Below are 19,579 nucleotides of genomic sequence, written 5' to 3'. Positions count from 1 at the left end.
AGAGAACTTTCACCTCCTTGGTTAAATTTATTTCTAGGTATTTTATTTTATTTTTTTGGTTCTTGTAAGTGCAATTGCTTATTGATTTCTTTTTTTCTGCGAATTCATTGTTAGTGTATAAAAATGTTACTGATTTTTGTGTATTGATTTTGTATCCTACAACTTTACTGAATTTGTTTATCAGTTCTAGGAGTTTATGGCAGTATTTTAAGAGTTTTCTATGTATAAGGTCATGTTGTCTGCAAACGGGAACAGTTTAACTTCCTCCTTCCCAATTTGGATGCTCTTTATTTCTTTGTCTTGCCTAATTGTTTTGGCTAGGATAGGACTTCCAGTACTATGTTCAGTAGGAGTGGTATAGTAGGCATCTTTGACTTGTTCTGTATCTTAGAGGAAAAGCTTTAAAATTTCCCCCATTCAGTATGTTAGATGTGAGTTTGTCATATACGGCCTTTTTTGTGTTGAGGTGTGTTCTTTCTGTACCTAACTTGTTAAGAGTTTTTGTCATGAGGGGGTTTTGAAATTAAAAATAAATTTTTTTAGAGGTAGAGTCTGACTTTGTTGCCCAGGCTGGCGTGCAGCGATACAATCATGGTTTACTGCAACCTTGAACTCCTGGGCTCAAGCAGTCTTTCCGGCCTGGTCTCCCTACAGGTGTGTGCCACCATGCCCGGCTTTTGTATTTTTTGTAGAGATGGGGGTCTCGCTTTGTTCCCCAAGCTGGTCTCCAACTCCTGGGCATGAGCAGTCCTCCTCCTTTGGCTTCCCAAAGTGTTGGGATTCTAGGCATGAGCCACAGTGCTTAGCCTCCTGTCCTTTTAAAAATTGTTTTCTGGTTGATTTGTATATCCTTTTTTTCTTCCTCTCTTATCATTGTAGTTCGATGGTTTTCTATAGTGATAAGGTTTGTTTTTTTTTCTCTTTGTCCTTTGTGTATTTGTTCTACCAGTGAGTTTTATACTTTTGTGTATTTTCATGATAGTGGTTATCGTTTTTTCATTTCTAGATGTAGGACCTTCTTGAGCATTTCTTGTAAGACCTGGCTAATGGTAATGAATTTCTTCAGTTTTTGCTTGTCTGGGAAAGACCTCATTTCTGAATGATAGCTCTTTTGGGTATAGTGTTCTTGGTTGACTTTTTTTTTTTCCTTTCAGCATTTTGAATATATCATCTTATTCTCTCATGGTCTGTAAGGTTTCTCCGGAGAAATCTGTTTTTAGTGTAATGGGGATTTCTTTGTATGAAGTTGATGCTTTTTTCTCTTGCTGTTTTTAGAATTCTCTTTTTATCTTTCACTTTTGGCAGTTTAACTATAATATGCCTTGGGAAGACCCTTTTGGGTTGAATCTATTTCGGAACCTTTGAGCTTCCTGGATCTGTGTGTTCATACCTCTTATCAGACTTGGGAGGTTTTCAGCTATTTCATTTGGCAGGCTTTCTGTGCTTCCTTTTTTCTCTTCCTTCTGGAACTTTCATAACATGAACATTTGTTTGCTTAATGATTTCCTGTAAGTCTTGTAGGTGTTCTCATTTTGTTTTCATTCTCATTTCTTATTTCTTTGAGTAGGTAATTTCAAAAGACTTATCTTCAAGTTAGAGATTTGTGTCTTATGCTTGATCATGTCTGCTATTTTAGTCCTATTTATTTCATTCATTGAAGTCTTAAGCTGCAGGATTTCTGTGTATTTTTAAAAAATGATTTGTATCCCTTTGTTGATTTTTTTTAACACATTGTAAATTTTAAAATTAACCCAGGAAGCATCAAATATGGCCCAGTGGGGTGGGGTAGGGATACGTGGCTCCATCTTCATTTGGCACCATGCTGAAAGATACAGTAGCCACTTGAAACTCGGTTTGAGGATGTCGGGCCACTGGTCTAGGGTGTCTGAGTGGTGACTTATCCTCAGGGGAAAAGTGGAGTTTTTGCTACTTGCTGCTGGAGCAAGACACACTCCAGCCATAGTTCTAATTCCAAGATGGTGTAGCACAGGCCACAGGGAGCTGGGCACAGGGTTGACTCCTTCTTTGTGGGGAGCACAACTATGCATACTCCAGGCAGCTTAGGCCTGTGAGGACTGCAGGGTTCCTCGGTGGTGAGGTCTGTAAGTGTCCAAGGTGTTGATACAGATCACTAGGATCCTCTTTCTTACCTCCTTGCAGAAAGGAGTAGTCCTTTTGGTTCCCAGCTGATCCTGGTTGGGGATTGGGGTGATAGAAGCTTGGCATTTCCTTCTGAAGACATTCTCCGTGAACTTTAAAGCCTTCTGTTTTAAGATATAAACTCTGTTACTTTTAACAAACTCATTTGCCATTCTTTTTAAAATAGAATTTTACTGAGAAATAGATACCAAATTTTATCAGGTGCTTTTCCTGGAATAATTAAGCCAGTTAGTTGAATTGTTTCCCCTGTTTATATAATATTATATTTAATTAATGTTGTAGTTTTCTTTGTGCTTTATCTGTAGCCCCTTTTTGGGATGCACCTTTCTTAATCACAGTAGTAATTTTTAAGAATAACATCATTTCTGAGATGTTATTTAAGATTTTTCATCTGTTCTCATTAAATGAGATTAGCTTGTAATTCAGATGGTTTTTAGTGATGTTCTTAACTATGCTACAATAGCCATCTTTACACACTCTTTTTTGTACTTTGGGTAAAATAATAATATTATTATTTTTTTTATTTTGAGACGGAGTCTTGCTCTGTCGCCCAGGATAGAGTGCAGTGGTGCAATCTCAGCTCACTGTAAGCTCTGCCTCGCGGTTTCACGCCATTCTCCTGCCTCAGCCTCCCGAGTAGCTGGGACTACAGGTGCTCACCACCACGCCTGGCCAATTTTTTTGTATTTTTAGTAGAGACAGGGTTTCACCGTGTTAACCAGGATGGTCTTGATCTCCTGACCTCATAATCTGTCTGCCTTGGCCTCCCAAAGTGCTGGGATTACAGGCATGAGCCACTGTGCTCGGCCAGTAATTTTTTTTTTTCTTTGAATGTTAGGGGAAAAAACTTCCAGTGACTTCATCAGTGCCCTTTTCTGTTTATTATTTGAAAAAATTTCTTCTTGTCTTCTTTTTAGGTCCTTTTGTATCTTTTTCATTTATTTGGTTTGTCATTTTTTACATAGCTTCCTGTCTTAATTCCAAATATATTGGTAACTAATGGAGAATCGTTTACCATAAAGCTCTTAATCTTTTTTATTAATTATATATTTTTTATTTTATTGAGTCACATCTTATTTCCTTTTACAAATAAGTAAAGTGGTTGATTTGTGTTGTATGTTCTCAATTAATTAGCTTGGTTTGTTTTTTCACCTTTGTTTTTTGTATTGTTTTTTTTTTTTTTTTGAGACAGGGTCTCGCTCTGTCATTGGGCTGCAGTGCAGTGGCTCCGTTATGACTCACTTCAGCCTCAACCTCTTGGGATCAAGGGATCCTCCTGCCTCAACTCTCCCCTGACCATGCCCCCCTGAGTAGCTGGGACTGGGACTATAGGTGTGTGCCACCATGCCTGGCTAATTTTTGTATTTTTTGTAGAGACAAGGTTTTGTCATGTTGCCCATGCTGGTCTCAAACATCTAGGCTCAAGTGATCTGCCCACCTCAGCGTTCCAAAGTGCTGAGATTACAGGTGTGTGCCACCACATCCAACTTTATATTTTTATTTTCTTTTTCTCTTCTTTTGAGATTATCACTTTACTGTTTGGCTTGTAATTTTGTTTCATTTCTAAACTCTCAGTTCATTTTGCTCTTGCTTTTCATATATATATATATATATATATATATATATATATTTTTTTTTTTTTTTTTGAGACAGAATTTGGCTTTTGTTGCCCAGGCTGGAGTATAGTGGCACGATCTTGGCTCACTGTAACCTCCGTCTCCTGGGTTCAAGCTATTCTTCTGACTCAGCCTCCCAAGTAGCTGAGATTAGTTGCCTACCACCATGCCCAGCTAACTTTTGTATTTTTAGTAGAGACCGGGTTTCACCATGTTGACCAGGCTGGTCTTGAACTCCTGACCTCAGGTGATCCACCTGCCTCAGCCTCCCATAGTGCTGGGATTACAGGCGTGAGCCACCGCACCCAGGCCCAATGTCTAAGATTTTTAAAGTGATAAATTTTTCTTTGGTAGAGTCTCATATATTCTGATGAAATTTTTATTTCTATGTAAGATTTTTTTTATGTTCTGCAATTTTTTTTTCGTGACCTCAGTATAATTTAGGAAAGATATTTGGTTCTTTACATTAAAATTTTTTTATTACATTGTATATAATAATGCACACATAGAAATAAACATACATATTTCCAAGTGAGGAGATGTCTTAATTTACTCCGAGAATTGAGTATTTGTTTGTAATGTCTACCTCTTTGGATTTAATGAGGAAAGTAGTGACTCCTAATTTTGCATGTTAACAGTTCACTGTCTTGTCTTCTGGTTATTCCCTAAAAAAGTTGAAATCGGGCCAGGCGTAGTGGCTCACGCCTGTAATCCCAGCACTTTGGGAGGCCGAGGTGGGCGGATCACGAGATCAGGAGATCAAGACCATCCTGGCTAACACAGTGAAACCCTGTCTCTACTGAAAATACAAACAAAACATTAGCTGGGCGTGTTGGCCGGCATCTGTAGTCCCAGCTACTTGGAAGGCTGAGGCAGGAGAATGGCGTGAACCCGGGAGGTAGAGGTTGCAGTGAGTCAAGATCATGCCACTGCACTCCAGCCTGGGCAACAGAGCAAGATTCCGTCTCAAAAAAAAAAAAAAAAAATGCTTTCTTAGGGGTACATAGTATTATAAAGACCTGTCATAGGCCATTCAATGAAAACAGTTTTGTTGGCTATTTAAATCGTGTTGCAGTACCTTTGTTTTTTTTTAATTTAAATTTTATGTATGTTAAGAAATATGCACATGGCACAAAATTCAAAGGGAATGAAAGGGTTTGTAGAGCAGGGTTCCTCAACCCCAGACAGGGCAGGGTTGGTGGAATGGTTGAAGAATGAAACTGTTCCACCTCAGATCATCAGGCATTAGAGTTTCATAAGGAGCCAGCAGCCTCGATCCCTCGCATGTGCATTTCACAATACGGTTCACAGTCCTATGAGGATCCAGTGCCATCACTGATCTGATCTACGAAACTGGTTCCTGGTGCCAAAAGGTTGGAGACTGCTGGTTTAGAGAATCTTTGAAGCAAACAGTGTTACTAGTTTGTTGTTGTTTTTTTTCCCAGGCTTTTTCTTTTTCATAAATAAGCAAATATATATACATGTATGTACACTTGTTCTTTTTCCACAGAAATGGTCACTGTCAGTGTACACTATCTGGCGGTGGCACATTAAAAACACAGACTTTGCTCACACCTGTATTCCCAGCGCTTTAGGAGGTCGAGGTTGGGGGGATCATGAGGGGATCGAGACCAGCCTGGCCAACACAGTGAAACCCCGTCTCTACTAAATACAAAAATTAGCTGGGCGTAGTGTCGCACGCCTGTAGTCCCAGCTACTGGGGAGGCTGAGGCAGGATAATCACTTGAACCCGGGAGGCAGAGGTTGCAGTGAGCCAGGATTGCGCCACTGCACTCCAGCTTGGACAACAGAGCGAGACTCCATCTCAAAAAAACAAAACAAAACACAGACTTTACCAACTTTACCACTACTCAATAGAACCATGTAATACAACTGCACTTGTGCCCACTAAATTTGTACAAATAAAAAAATGCATAAGACATAAAAGTAGTGCATAAGAGATTGTAAAATGAACATCTGTGTGACCCCCATCCACAAAAAGAAATATAAGTTTGCCAACATCCATACATCTTTTAGCCATTCACAGCTCCTTGCCATGCCTTTTGTGGTAGCCACTATCCTCACCATTATAGCGTTGACTTTGATTCTCTTTATAGTTTTATAACCTCATTATGTATTCATAAACAGTGTAGTAAAATTGTGCTTGTTTTTGGAGCTTTTCCCTGAACGTTTTTAGATACCTGAAATCTTGTAGCCCCAGGAGCAGTCTTGAAGAAGAGGAGTCAGCAGCATCTGTGGGAGGTGAATGGGCAAGGAATTCTACACAGGTTGGCCTAGTGAAGTTTGGGGACTTTGATCTTACCATTATTAGGTGGACTTCAGATCTTTTCTTGTACCAGGTGATGGAGCCATATCTCCACAGTTGCCAGGGCTCCGGAACTAGCTCTGAGTCTACTTCTTTGAAGTGCTGCTTCTGCAGCACCTGTTTGCCATGGTCAAGGATGGTCCTGCCTGGAGTTCTCTTTATGCCCATTCTCTTTCTACTTTGGTTCTGGGGGGCATTTCTGGTTTTGTGTGTGTGTAAGAGTCCCTGTGGATTGCAAAAAACAAAATCTAAAAAGTAAAGTCATGGTTTCTTCCTTTTTTCTTTTCTAATTTGTAAAATCTATGGGGTTTAATCTTAGCCTGTATTTGTAGATGCTTGTTCCTCTATCCCATTTAGGCACTTAGAAAGTTTGAACAAATCAAGGGCTTTCCTGTTTTCTGCAGAGCACCTTAGATTTTCTATAAACCTAAATAGAAAGTGGCATTGTGGTAGAGATTGTGCCTGATTTGTAAAGAATGTTAAAAAGATCGTAGAAATAATTTCTAATTGAATTTCATCATTCAGATACTTTCAAACTCCTGTGATGCTACTTACATCACAACCTATTACACATACACATATGTGTAAAACAGACTAAAGTTTCATGAACAGCATCCTTAGTATGTACAGTTATTCCAATGTAGTTTATTCTGTTGTAATTTTATTTTTTAAAAAATGTTGATTAGGGATCCATTAAATTAACTATAAGGTCCTTCAAGAGATCAGTGCCTATAGTTGAAAGTGCCATGATTTTCTAGAGGAAGAGATTGGCTCCAAGGAATTAAACTGAACAGAGGCAAACTAGTGTCATGGTGTGGCTGAGTGTGGAACCTTTAGGTTCTGTGCAGTGGCTTACACCTGTAATCCCAGCGTTTGTGAGGCCAAAGCAGGAGAATCACTTGAGGCCAGGAGTTTGAAACCAACCTGGGCAACATAGTGAGATCCTATTTCTTTAAAAAAAAAAAGAGAGAGCATGGACTTTGGCGAAGGACAGACTCGGGCTCAAATCCTGGTTTTGCCACTTGCTGGTCATATGATCAGGGCATTCTGTTTGGCATTCTTGGGTCTCAGTGTCATTTGACTAGGGCAATCTAGTTGGCATTCTTGGATCCTAGCCTTCTGTAAAATTAAAATGGCATCTTAATTCATTTTGTGTTGCTATAACAATGTCACAGGCACAGACTGGGTAATTTATAAAAGAAAACAAATTTATCACAGTTCTGGAAGCCAGGAAATCCAATATCAAGGTGCTAGTATCTGGCAAGGGCCTTCTTGCCATAGCTTCCCATGGCAGAAAGTGGAAGAGCAAGAGAGGGAGAGCGAGCGTGACTGAGAGAGCTAGACTCATTTCCCGCCCCCTCCCCCGAGATGGGCATCTCACTATGTCGTCCAGGCTGGCTTTCAACTCCTGGTCACAAGCAATCCTCCCACCTCAGCCTCCTGAGTGGACTCAGGCTGGACTCCTGAGTAAACACCCCTGGCTGGACTCATTTTTATAACAGCCCACTCTTGTGATATAATAATAAGTCCACTTCTGTGATAATGGCATTCATCTATTCATGAGGCCAGAGCCCTTGTGGCTTAATCACCCTTTAATGGTCCCATCTCTTAATATAGTCATAATGACAGTTCAGTTTCAACATGAATTTTGGAGGGAATATTCAAACCATAGCAAATAGGAATGACACTCCGTGCCTCAGGGATGTGAGGCTTAAATGAAAGAATATCTAGTGTAAAGTAAACATGCAACACACAGCAACTTTATTAACCATTGTTATTTGTTTCAGGATTTAATGGAGTTTCTCTGATTTCTAGCCCAATGCCCTTTGTACAAATTGCAGAATCCATTATGACAAGAGTTATGGGACAGTGTTAAGTAACAGACTAGGTGGATGGGAATTGCTTGGTCGATCCACTCACCCTTTGGAATCAGTTTAGGTGACTACTGGACTGTGTGTCCATAAACTCTGCTGGTTTATTACAGGAGTGAGAATTGTCTAAAAGTGTCAGGCAGTCACAGTGCCTTCAGTGGCAGAAGAGTTGGTCTTTCTGTCCTTGTTAAAACGAAGGAAGTTAAAACTAAGGGGTGTGTTTGTGTGTAAGATTAACTCAGGGGAAGGGAAGCTAGAGGAGTCTTCACTTCTCCTCCCATAATCTTACATTTAAAATCTATTCTCTTCCTTTCCCTTTCTTTTTTCCTCTCCCCCTCTCTTTCTCTTTTAAAGAATGACCAGCTTTTGCCCAGGCTTGGTGGCTCATGACTGTAATCTCAGCACTTTGGGAGGCTGAGGTGGGAGAATTGTTTGAGGCCAGGAGTTCAAGACCAGCCCGGTCAATATAATGAGACCCCATCTCTACAAATATAAGAAATTAGCCAGGAGTGGTGGTGCACACCTGTGGTCCCAGCTACTTGGGAGGCTGCGGCAGGAGGATCCTTTGAGGCCAGGAGTTCCAGGTTACAGTGAGCCGTGATCATGCCACTACACTCCAGTTTGGGCAACAAACCCTGTCTCTTAAAAATAAACTTTTAATATAAAATTAAATTTATATAAAATCCAATCATTAAGATAAAGACATTTACTAACATTTCACCTTTTTTCTTCCAGTCTTTTCTCATGCATTAAAAAAAAAGATGGCAGTAATACTGTACATTCAAACACCCTTTTAATAAAATAAAAAACTGAACTGGTTAGATAGTTCTAAATCAGTAAGATGGTAGAGGAAGGGAAAAGGGAGGGACACTTTGCTGAAAGGCAGAGATGGTGATCTCTTACTGTCTCTGAGACTGAAGGGTGCTCCTCAATTTAATCTTTCCTTCCAGGCATTCTGGAGCAGGGAAGAATCTGACTTTAAAATTGTTCTCTACCTTCTACTGTTACCTCGTTATTTGACATGCCCTCCTGAGTTCAGAAGAATAGGTCTCAAGGTTTTATGCTGCCGATATTAATATCCCATTAGATTGCTGGTAGAGCTGCTATTTTGTGTGTGTGTGTGTGTGTGTGTGTGTGTGTGTGTGTGTGCGCGCGCGCGCGCGCGCGCGCAGTGCGAAAGCTGAATTGTTTCTAAGTTCTACTAAACATATATGTACCAGTCAGTGCTTTTCAGCTGCCTGAGGTTTCTCAACCCGTGAACCTACCCAGTCCTTTAGAAAAGCCCAGGTGTGATGCAGGAAGTAACCTGCCATCTGCCATAGTACCTGAATCAGGCGTATGCTCTGGAAATGTTGACCTGACATGAGGCCAGTCTGTCTTCTCTTTTCTTCACAGATTTTTTTCTCTTCACAGATTTTGAAGCCAGCTTCATAAGGCTGTTGGATAAAATAACGAATGGTTCTCGAATTGAAATAAACCAAACAGGTAAGCTCCTTTTAGATTCCTAAAAGCACCTCCGTGCACTAAAGCATTCCTGTTTCTCCCTCTTTTTTTCTTTTCTTTTTTTTTTTCCAGTCAGTCTCTGCTTATCTATCTCACTCTTTTTAATGGTATAAATATTATGTTTAAAACTTCACTAATCACTTTGTATTATATAAATCACTATTAAATTAGAATTTTGGGGGGACTTATATGAGGAACTCACCATATAACTTTGGAGTTATATGAGGAAGCTGTGAATGTAGATCATAATAAAAGCATATCATTCTAGATCATTTAAAAAAATACCATGTTCCTGTGGAAAGACCCCGTTACCTCTCTGTGATATGATTTTCCAAAGATGTACATGAAGTCTCCCAATTTGAAGGGCATACATTTGATTTAAGGAAGTTAGAAGATAGAAAATTTGAGATCCATAAGCAAGTCCCTCCTCTTTTTTTTAGCAATAAATATTTTATACATAATGTTTACATGAAACTTTCCGAAGTCCATTTATTATATTATCACATTAAATTATTTTAGCCAACTCTATGAGGTAGTTTGTGGGCTGAATTCTATTTATTTTAAAATTTTGTTTGTTAAAATAAGTTTACATGAGTATATACAAAAGATGTGAACATACCTTCACTTCTTTCCTCTTCCATTCCCCTCTCCAGGGGTAGCCACTGTCACAGCATTTGCTTACATGGACATTTGCATAATGCAACAGCATCATTGTCTTCATATTGTTCTTCAGCCAGCATTTTTTTTTTTTGCTAGTGCAAATGTCTCAGAGAACTTGCCCTGCCAGCACATGCAGTTTTTCCTCAATATTTCTGTATAGTATTCCATTGTATGGATGCATGATAATTTATTTAACTACTCCCCACTGATAAACATTTAGGTTGTTTCTAGCTTTTAGTTTTTCTATTAGAAACTTGTGTCTACATTGTATGGAAAACCGTGGTAAACATCCTTTGGCTGACTCCATTAACTCTGTACCTTTCCACACACATTCCACAAATAAATCTCTGATCTTTTCCCTATCTTGGCTCTCTTAAGGCAAGCTCGGGTTCATATTTGGTCCTGGACCACATGAGATATTCTGATCTATAGCTGCATTCAGCCGTATCTTATAGAGAACAGGTTTTGGGAATGAGATGCTCACATGTCTTTTGCCAGCTATGAGTCCCTTAATTTCCTTTAGCTTGTTTGCTTTGAAATTGCTGGAAGTTTTTTCAGTAACTTTTTTGGTGATCTGGAAGACAGATACTTCTATTCTTTTTGTGTGTGTGTGTGAGGTGGAGTCTTGCTCTGTCACCTAGGCTGGAGTGCAGTGGTGCGATCTTGGCACCTGGGTTCAAGCGATTCTCCTGCCTCAGCCTCCCAAGTAGCTGGAATTACAGGTGCCTGCCACCATGCCTGGCTAATTTTTTTTTTTTTGTATTTTTTGGTAGAGACAGGGTTTCACCGCTTTAGTCAGGCTGGTCTCAAACCCCTGATGTCAGGTGATCCATCCACCTCAGCCTTCCAAAGTGTTGGGATTACAGGCATGAGCCACAGCGCCCGGCCCGATTCTCTTCTTTTCTAGTCATATCTGCAATGTAGATTGAGGAGTAAGACATTTATGTGATTCTGCTCCCACTACATGTCCTTTTAATTTTCCCCATCAGAGTAGTAAAAGCCTTCATTTTGATAATCTGGCCAGTTTCTCATTTGGTTAATTTGTATAAATAAACATACAGATTTGAAGGATTTAGTGAATATATAGTCTTTTTTTGTTTTTTTGATCTAAAGAATGGTTTTGTGGCCCTTACAACTATTTCAAATAACTGACCCACAATCCATTTGAGAAGTGTTCGTTACTTTGATAAGAATATGGTCCTGATTGTGATTGTTTGGATTCTAGTGTTTAATATAGTAAAGCCTAAACTTATTTTATGGAAGTCCCAAGAACTTTTTCCCATTTGAGTGACTGAACATGCGTCCTTCCTCTAATGTTAAATATATTTTTGGTAAATTGTGCCAGAGGGCATTGCAAAATATTTTGTGCAGCAGAAATACCCTGTTCCACCATTTATGTCTTCCTAGATCATTAACAGTTTTTTACATTGATATGTAAATCTAGTAAGAAGCTTTTTGGATAGCCAGGCATGGTGGTTCATGCCTGTAATCCCAGCACTTTGGGAAGCTGAGATGGGCGTAAGAAGCTTTTTGGATAGCCAGGCACGGTGGTTCATGTGTGTAATCTCAGCACTTTGGGAAGCTGAGCCTAGGAGTTCAACACTAGCCTGGGCAACATAGTGAGACCCTTTCTCAAAAAAAAAAAAAAAAAGATTAGCTGAACATGGTGGCATGTGCCTAGGGTCCCAGCACTTTGGGAGGCTGAGGTGGGAGGATCACTTGAGCCCAAGAGTTCAAGACTATCCTGGGCAACTTAGCGAGACCCTTTCTCTTAAAAAAAAAAAAAAGAAAGAAAAGAAAAAGAAAAAAGAATTAGCTGGGCATGGTCCCAGCTACTCTGGAGGCTGAGGTGGGAGGATTGCTTGGGCTCTGGAAGTCGAGCTGCAGCAAGCTGTGATCATGCCACTGTACTCTAGCTTAGGGGATAGAGCAAGACCCTGTCTCAAAACAAAACAAAGCTTTCTGAATGATATGATTTTGTGAAAAGTGAATAAAGATAGTAGTTTCCACTAAAGCCATAACATATTAGGCTTTTCCATGTATCAATATTAAATTAAATGAGCTACTATTAATGGCATTGAATGCCATAAAGTACTTGCCTTTTCTTGGCATCATTTTTGGTGAATGAGGTATATGAGAAATCTCATTTCAGCAGCCCTGGAGGATGCTGGTTGCTGGTGTGATGATTTAAGCACATCATTTGTAATTCCCCTCTGTGGTCAGCCTAGTCTGAGAGTGTGCTGTTGGGAGACTAGGGTGCTTATTAGGATCTCTCTTTGCCCTGCCATGACTTTGGCAACTCAGATGGCTTAGGGAGGGGCTTAATTTATTACTGATTATTAAATTACATTCACAGTTTATTATTGTTACAGGGGCTTGACAGTAGTGAGTCAGCTTTTGGAGTGAAGTGTGGGCTCTTAGTGATGGCATTTCAGGCACTCTTGGATGCCCTTGTCAGACTTTCCCCTTGGAACTCACTGCCTTCATTACCTTTGTGACATTTTAGTTTTTTTCCTGCTGAATGTGGCTCTTTTTCTTCTGGTTTAAGGAACAACCTTATATTATCAGCCTGGCCTCCTGTATGGTGGATCTGTGGAACATGACTGTAGCGTCCTTCGTGGCATTGGCTATTACCTGGAGAGTCTTCTTTGCTTGGCTCCATTTATGAAGCACCCGTTAAAAATAGTTCTACGAGGAGTGACCAATGATCAGGTTGACCCTTCAGTGAGTATTGAGAACAAACCGTGGTGTGGTTTTGGTTTTGTCTCTTGTCACAACCCGACTTGTGAGAAAAAAGTTCCTTATAAAGCAGTTTTATTTCAAATGTATATTCCTTTTGTTATTTACCTTGAGATTTAGAGGTTAATCACTCTAGGACACAGATGAACCAAAACTTAGGGTCATTAAATTCAGGACTATTGTTAACAGTTACCAAGGCGCCTTTTGTCGTTACCTAAGAACCTTCAAAACAGTTGCTCGCAGTCATAGTTGACATGAACTATAGTTCTGTTGGCTGTAGTATGTCAGAGTGGAGTTTTTGTAAGGTCCTGTGATAGCTGAGGCTAGAGGGCAGGCTATCAAATTTTGGGCAGGAGATCATAGTTCCTTGGCATTGCCACAGCATAATCTTGACTTACCCAGGCTTCAATCATAAACTCATGGGCTTTTGTTTTCTGAGAAGAGTTTGCAGATAGAAAAAGGGCATAAAGGAAAGGAATGTGTGAGCTTTGATAGTTTGTGGGTGTCAGCAAGCTTTTCATTTTTATTTTATTTTTTTCACCAAGGGCCATGCCAGAGCAAGCTTTTTATTAAACATGCTAATTTTTCTGCAGATATGGAGAGAATGGTTTAATATCAAGCAAAACTTTTTATTATGATCACAACTGTCTTCGTGCCATTCTAGGATGAAGTGTGTGTGTGTGTGTCAGAGAGAGACAGAGAGATTAGAGAAGTCTAGAGAAGTCCTGTCCAGGCCTTCCTCCCTTATAGGGAGGGGTGGATTCCCTGCTTTTGGATGCTCTGCTGTCAGAGAAGATACCTTAAAACTGATGGCCATGATGCAAAGTCCAGACAGAGGTAGTATGCTTGTCTTTACCATTACAGGCCAAAACCAATGAACGGGTAGCTTCTGAGGCAAAATGTGAATTATGTAGCTTTTCTACTCAGGGAGGACCAATGAGATAATGCTGTGAGCCCCAAAGTAGAGACTGCTGGTATTCACCAAGATACCTACTAGGGTATAAACATACGTTGTTAGTATGTTCTTAGGCAATAAAAACTTATTCTTCATTTCTTGGAAATTTAGCTGCATAAACTCTTTTTCCTGGGATACTGAGTATAGTACAAGATCTGGAATTCTTAAGCTGTAAAGGAATGTTGCGTAAACTGTTTAGACTATTTAATTAAGTGATTTTTTTTCTTGCATTTTCTAGAAGACTATAGAAAAATGAGTTCTTTGCATAAAAGAATGAGAAGAGGTATAAATACCTTTAGGTTGGAAGAGAGGAAGGTGCCTCAAACAGTGGGAAAAGGCCCTGAAGTATACAGCAGTGTGTGTATCGGTTTTGTACTTTTTTTCTATACTTGCTAATTATCTTAAAAGCTTTTCTCACTGGCAATATTTCAAAAATTTTATATGTTAACATTGACAAAAGATCAGTTGATGAATTTCTCAGAAGTGGTACCCAAAAATCTGTTTTCTTATGCTGTAGGATTATCTGCTTTTGCCAGCTGCATGACTAAAATGACCTTGGTTGGTATCTGACTCCAGGCCAGAGTAAAATAAATACACCTAATCCTGAATAAAGAGTGACTTCTTCAGCTCATTCCATGGCTCCTTCATTTCTAGCTTCTTCTTTTCTGTGTGATTTCCTCATTAGTTCATGTCTGCCTCGACTCTCTGCATACAAGGATGAAATGAGTGATTCAGTCCTTAACAAACTCCTAGTCTCATGGGGTGGACAGCTGGGAACTCATTTAGGGAGATTATCAGGATGAATACCCTTGGGCTGTGATAGAGGTAGAAGCAAAGTGCTTAGTGTCAGAAAGGGTTTCTTGAGGAGGGAAAATCAGAGTCAGCCTGGGTTTTAGGAAGATAATTCTGGAGGTTGAGTGAAAGATGAATGGAGAGGTGATAGACTAGCTTGGGCATTATGGAGATGGAAGGAGAAAGGAAGGGACAGATAGGACAACTAATTGGAGGCGGAGTGAGAGAAAGGGGCCATAGATGACTTCACAATTTCTGTCCTGGTTGCCATAAAGGATCATGATCGTAAAGATCATTCCCATTTGACAAAGGGAAGAGGAAAATTGCAGTAGGATAATGGGTGATGCTTTTTATTTTGGTCCTGTTCCCTGGAATGTTGGCAGCCTAACCATGTAAGGATTTCCAGTTGGCAGTTAGAAATTATTGTCTGGAGCCTCGGAGACAGGTCATCAGAATCTTACCTGCTGATACTTTAAGCCTCTAGGAATATGAGATTGATTAGGCTGAGGCTGAACACTGGTGGGTTTGGCTGAATTCATCTTTCACGTGTTTTTCCTTTGACATATACAATGTGGCAGTGGTGGCAGTGGTGGTGGTGGTTGTTGGTGGTGTGTATATGTATCTGAATTGGTTGTTCATGTTTGAAACTCCAGATTTTACATTATAATAGGGCAGTGTGACAATACTGAATGGTGGTTCCTCCATGACAGCCATCAGTTGGAGGTGAGTAGCAGCTGCCTTTTTTGGATAAAGTGTGAGCCTTCAGCTGGACACAGGTCACAGCCGACCTCATCATTCATTTAAGCTTCCTCTCTGCCCTCTATGGGCATTAGAGTTTCTGCCCCGTGGTCCAAGGGACTGAGAATGGAAGAAGGAGAAATGAGTGTTTAAGGTGTGAGTGGGAGAAGAGGAGCTAGAGATGGAGTGACTGTGAAGATAGAAGTATTTGGAGAAGCCAAGCAGGAATCAAGTTCTAAGAAGTCAGGGATAATCCACAGAATCACTGTTTGCCGGAGTTGAGTCAGTTTCATCAGTGAGACATTTTTATTGACCTTTGAGAGAACAATATCATTGGAGTATAAGGACAGGAACAGACTGAGGAACGAGTAGGAACTAGAGCTATTGGAAAGTTAGGAGATTCTTCCAGAAGTTCTTAAGAGCTGAGGTTGGGAATTTTTTTTAGGCTAGGAGAAGTTTGAACTTGCTTGTAGGCTGAGGAGAAGCTGTAATGGAAAAGAAAAGAATTAAAAGAGCGGAGAGTCCTTGCCGAAGTCCAGAGGGGATAAGGATTGAAAACAGAGGTGATGGAATGAGTCTTATGAAGAGGAAGAAGACATTTTTTCCTTAGAGGCAAGAGAATAGAAAATGGGGAGAAATTTTAAAGAGAAGAAAAGTTTTAGGAGGTCTCCTGACTCTTAGTGGTATGGCACCAGTAATTATTTATTGGTGCCAACAAGCTGCTCCAATGGTGGGTGAAGATTCCATTCTTTTCCAATTCCCTCTTAGAGAAGAAAAAGAAGTACAATAATGTCTACCGTGTACTGGGCATTATTCTAGGTGCACATATGTATGTATGTGTATATCCATATTTCTTTAATTCTTCTACCAACTCAGGCGGGTGTTTCAGACAAGGTAACTGGAGAGCAGTTTTCTCCCCCCCCCCCCCCCTTTTTTTTAAGCATAGATTGATTACATTTTTACCTTTTGATTGATTGACTGCACTGTAATGTTAATGCCTTTGCCCTGAGCTGCCACTTAGGTGAGATCTTTGCCTTTTCTCTCTGACCTCAGAGTGGACCGATCAGTTTCCCTTAAGCAGAACTTGCAGGCCACTATCACTCTGCTAAAACTAGAGTGTGCAAAGCTGCAGGAGACTGTAGAGTGTTCAGCCCCGCCTCTCATTTTACACAGGAGGAAACTGAGGCCCAGGAGACAGGGAAGTATCTAGGGTCTCACAGCCAGTGAGAGGCAGAGTCGGTCCCAAGCCCTTATCTGCTTTTCCTGCTCTTGTCCCACTGCACCAAGTTGCTTGTCCTCCATGTCAGATGGAGAGTGATAAGGGGACAGGACTACACCTGGAATTACCCTTGGGCTTCTGGCTGAACTAAGTAAATTTGGCTTCACCTTTTGTGACTCAAGGTATAGGAAGGATGAGCCAGAAGGAAGGGTGTGTTTTTTCACCTTTTTTTTTCCCTCAGGAGAGCCGGTGGCTGGCCAGAGTAACTGCAGCATTGCATCCCCTGCTTTTTCAGAATCTGACTTGGCCTTCTCCCCTGCTGCCCTTAAGCCTCAGCTGTATTCTTCTTTATCTGGCAATGCTAAATGCAAGGAAATTCCGTTAGTTGTGATTTTCTTGTCTGAGGAAACATAGCTAATTAGAAGCAGAGCTGGGACCAGGACTAGGGCTTTTCCTATGCCTTCTGTGTGGTGCCCACACTCGCAGGTCCAGCTGACATGTCCAAGAAGGGAACAAGTAATGGAGTAATTTTCTTTCCCAGGTAGCAATTGAGGCAACATTTGCCGACTCGTTAGATAACAGTACATGATTTGAATGTCATCTTTCTACCCTTATCAGGAATCCGCAAATGGATCAGAAAGACCCCAGACTTCCTAGGAGCTCGGAATGCAGGAGGAGATAACAGTAGCATGCGGCCAAGTCTTGCCATTAACTGTGGATGTTGTAATTGTAGTTTTGAGTTTGTGCTGCTTCCTGTAGTTTGAGGCTATCATCACCCCCACTCCCCACTCCCATGTAAAACCATCACCTTCCCTTTAGCTGCCTGTGTGGTGCTCATCATTGGCATTCTTAGGTGAGCTGCTGAATAGTTCATTTGGTTTGCTTTGACTCAGAATGCTACCAGCTCTAAACATTAAATAACCATACTGGACAAATGTTAATGAAAATATTTTCTTCTGTAGCGTTTATATCTATAAGAATGAGTAGGGTTCTCCAGGCTGGGCGTGGTGGCTCACACCTGTAATCCCAGCACTTTGGGAGGTTGAGGTGGGCAGATCAACAAGGTCAAGAGATTGAGACCATCCTGGCCAACATGGTGAAACCCCATCTCTACTAAAAATACAAAAATTAGCTGGGTGTGGTGGTGTGCACCTGTAGTCCCAGCTACGCGGGAGGCTGGGCAGGAGAATTGCTTGAACCCGGGAAGCAGAGGTTGCAGTTAGCCGAGATCACACCGCTGCATTCCAGCCTGGTGACAGAGCAAGACTCCATCTCAAAAAAAAAAAAAAAAAAAAAAAGTGAGTAGGGTTCTCCATCCATTTGTTTTCTACAACAATCCAGTCTCTCCATGCTTTTTGTATTATGCCTCCGATGCTTATGATGACTGTAAGGTAGGTCTCCATGTCATAAATGAGGAAAGTGTGGCTCAGGGAAGCCCAGTGACCTGTGAAATCAGTGTTCCTCAGGCAGAGCCAGACCACTCGCTCAGTTATATGCCAGCATCCTTTCTGTTTACCACACTGCATCATCTACCTGGTTGCTAAGCCTCACTTGTTTTTTTGACTCTTCTATTCTGCCGAGGGTTTAATTAAACTTTTCTTTTCTGAAATAATTTCATAGGTTGATGTTCTTAAGGCAACAGCACTCCCTTTGTTGAAACAATTTGGGATTGATGGTGAATCATTTGAACTGAAGGTAAGAATGTTTGAACTGTTTCCCACTGACTCATTGGAAGAGCTGTGTGACTCAGTGTATGTGTGTCACATTTGAGGTCACCAGTTATCAGAAGACTCACAGGGCTCATGAAGTAAACGCTACAGACTTGGAACTGCAAGGGACCCTTTAGTAATAACAATCGTAGCTGACAGTTCTGTTGCACTTACTTTGCGGTAGGGGCTGCTCTAAGCAGTTTACAAAGACTAACTCCTTTTCTCCTTGCAACAGCTCCGCCCATGTCCCTCAGCTAGCAAGCAGTGGAGAATAGATTTGGGCCATATTGGCTTTCTGATCTAAATGATCTGGATATAATTTATATTCAGGGGCTCCCAGCCTGGATGTCCCTGAGAATTTTCAGTATTTCCAAAATCTAGTAGAAGTAGTTTAAGCATCTGTATATTGTTGAATTATATCAGTCCAATGAGGTAAACCATTTAGCATCTCTGCCTTTTACATTCATGTTTTAAACAGGGGAAATGACTTCATTTTTATTTAATAATGTTTTGGTAGATCAGTTATTTGCATGGGAGGAGAAAAAGTGGTTTCTGATTATTAAGAAATGGGCTCAGATGATGGACTAGGTCAGCTCCATATTTTAAGGATAAAAAAGTGACCTTTTCAGGGTTAAAGAGGTGAGTGGCACAGCCACTTGGGTAATAGACTTGGACTTTGACACACGCTGAGCGTGTACTCTCTAGGAGCCAACATAAGGTGCTGTTGGTCTTGAAGGGAATGACAGATTTAATATGGAAGAGCTATGCCTTGTAAAGAAGCATCTGTTGGTGTAAACCTTGCTGGGCAGGGTGTCAGGGTAATCCATTGCTTTGCTGCATCCTCACCTCATCTTTCTCACTCTCTGTGTAGATTGTGCGACGGGGAATGCCTCCTGGAGGAGGAGGCGAAGTGGTTTTCTCATGTCCTGTAAGGAAGGTCTTGAAGCCCATTCAACTCACAGATCCAGGAAAAATCAAACGTGTTAGAGGAATGGCGTATCCTTTCCATTTATTTGGATTTCTTTTCTTTTTTCTTGCCTCACTAAGATAAGAATGACTAACAGCTTTACTTCTTCCCGAGGTTATTTACATTTTAGACTAAAACTTTGAAAAGTCTTAACAGTGAAATCATAATTGCTGGCTGAGTTAGGATGTTCTGTTATCTGCCTCACCATGACTACATTGATTGAGTCATTCTTTTTATTTTTTAATTTTCCAGTTAGCATTTAGGCTCTGATGTATGTGATCCTCTCTCAAGTGCTTTGGTTTGGGGGCCATGAATATACTGCAG

At 40.6% G+C, this 19,579-nt stretch overlaps 1 protein-coding gene across 2 annotated transcripts in view; it reads left to right on the top strand.

The window, feature by feature from the left end:
• RCL1 (RNA terminal phosphate cyclase like 1) overlaps positions 1–19,579 on the top strand; it is a 63,658-nt gene that overhangs the window by 17,637 nt on the left and 26,442 nt on the right. The window contains exons 2-5 of one of the 2 annotated variants that reach the window (XM_023213179.1): positions 9,387–9,458; positions 12,685–12,860; positions 18,200–18,274; positions 19,160–19,284. In XM_023213179.1, the coding sequence (XP_023068947.1) occupies positions 9,387–9,458; positions 12,685–12,860; positions 18,200–18,274; positions 19,160–19,284 (448 nt within the window). The remainder of the gene's footprint in view (positions 1–9,386; positions 9,459–12,684; positions 12,861–18,199; positions 18,275–19,159; positions 19,285–19,579) is intronic. The other variant, XM_023213180.1, reaches the window with a different exon arrangement.

This window comes from Piliocolobus tephrosceles, chromosome 14 (assembly GCF_002776525.5).
Source record: "Piliocolobus tephrosceles isolate RC106 chromosome 14, ASM277652v3, whole genome shotgun sequence".
Classification (NCBI taxonomy): Eukaryota; Metazoa; Chordata; class Mammalia; order Primates; family Cercopithecidae; genus Piliocolobus; species Piliocolobus tephrosceles.
This window is presented reverse-complemented; position numbering and strand designations above follow the sequence as displayed.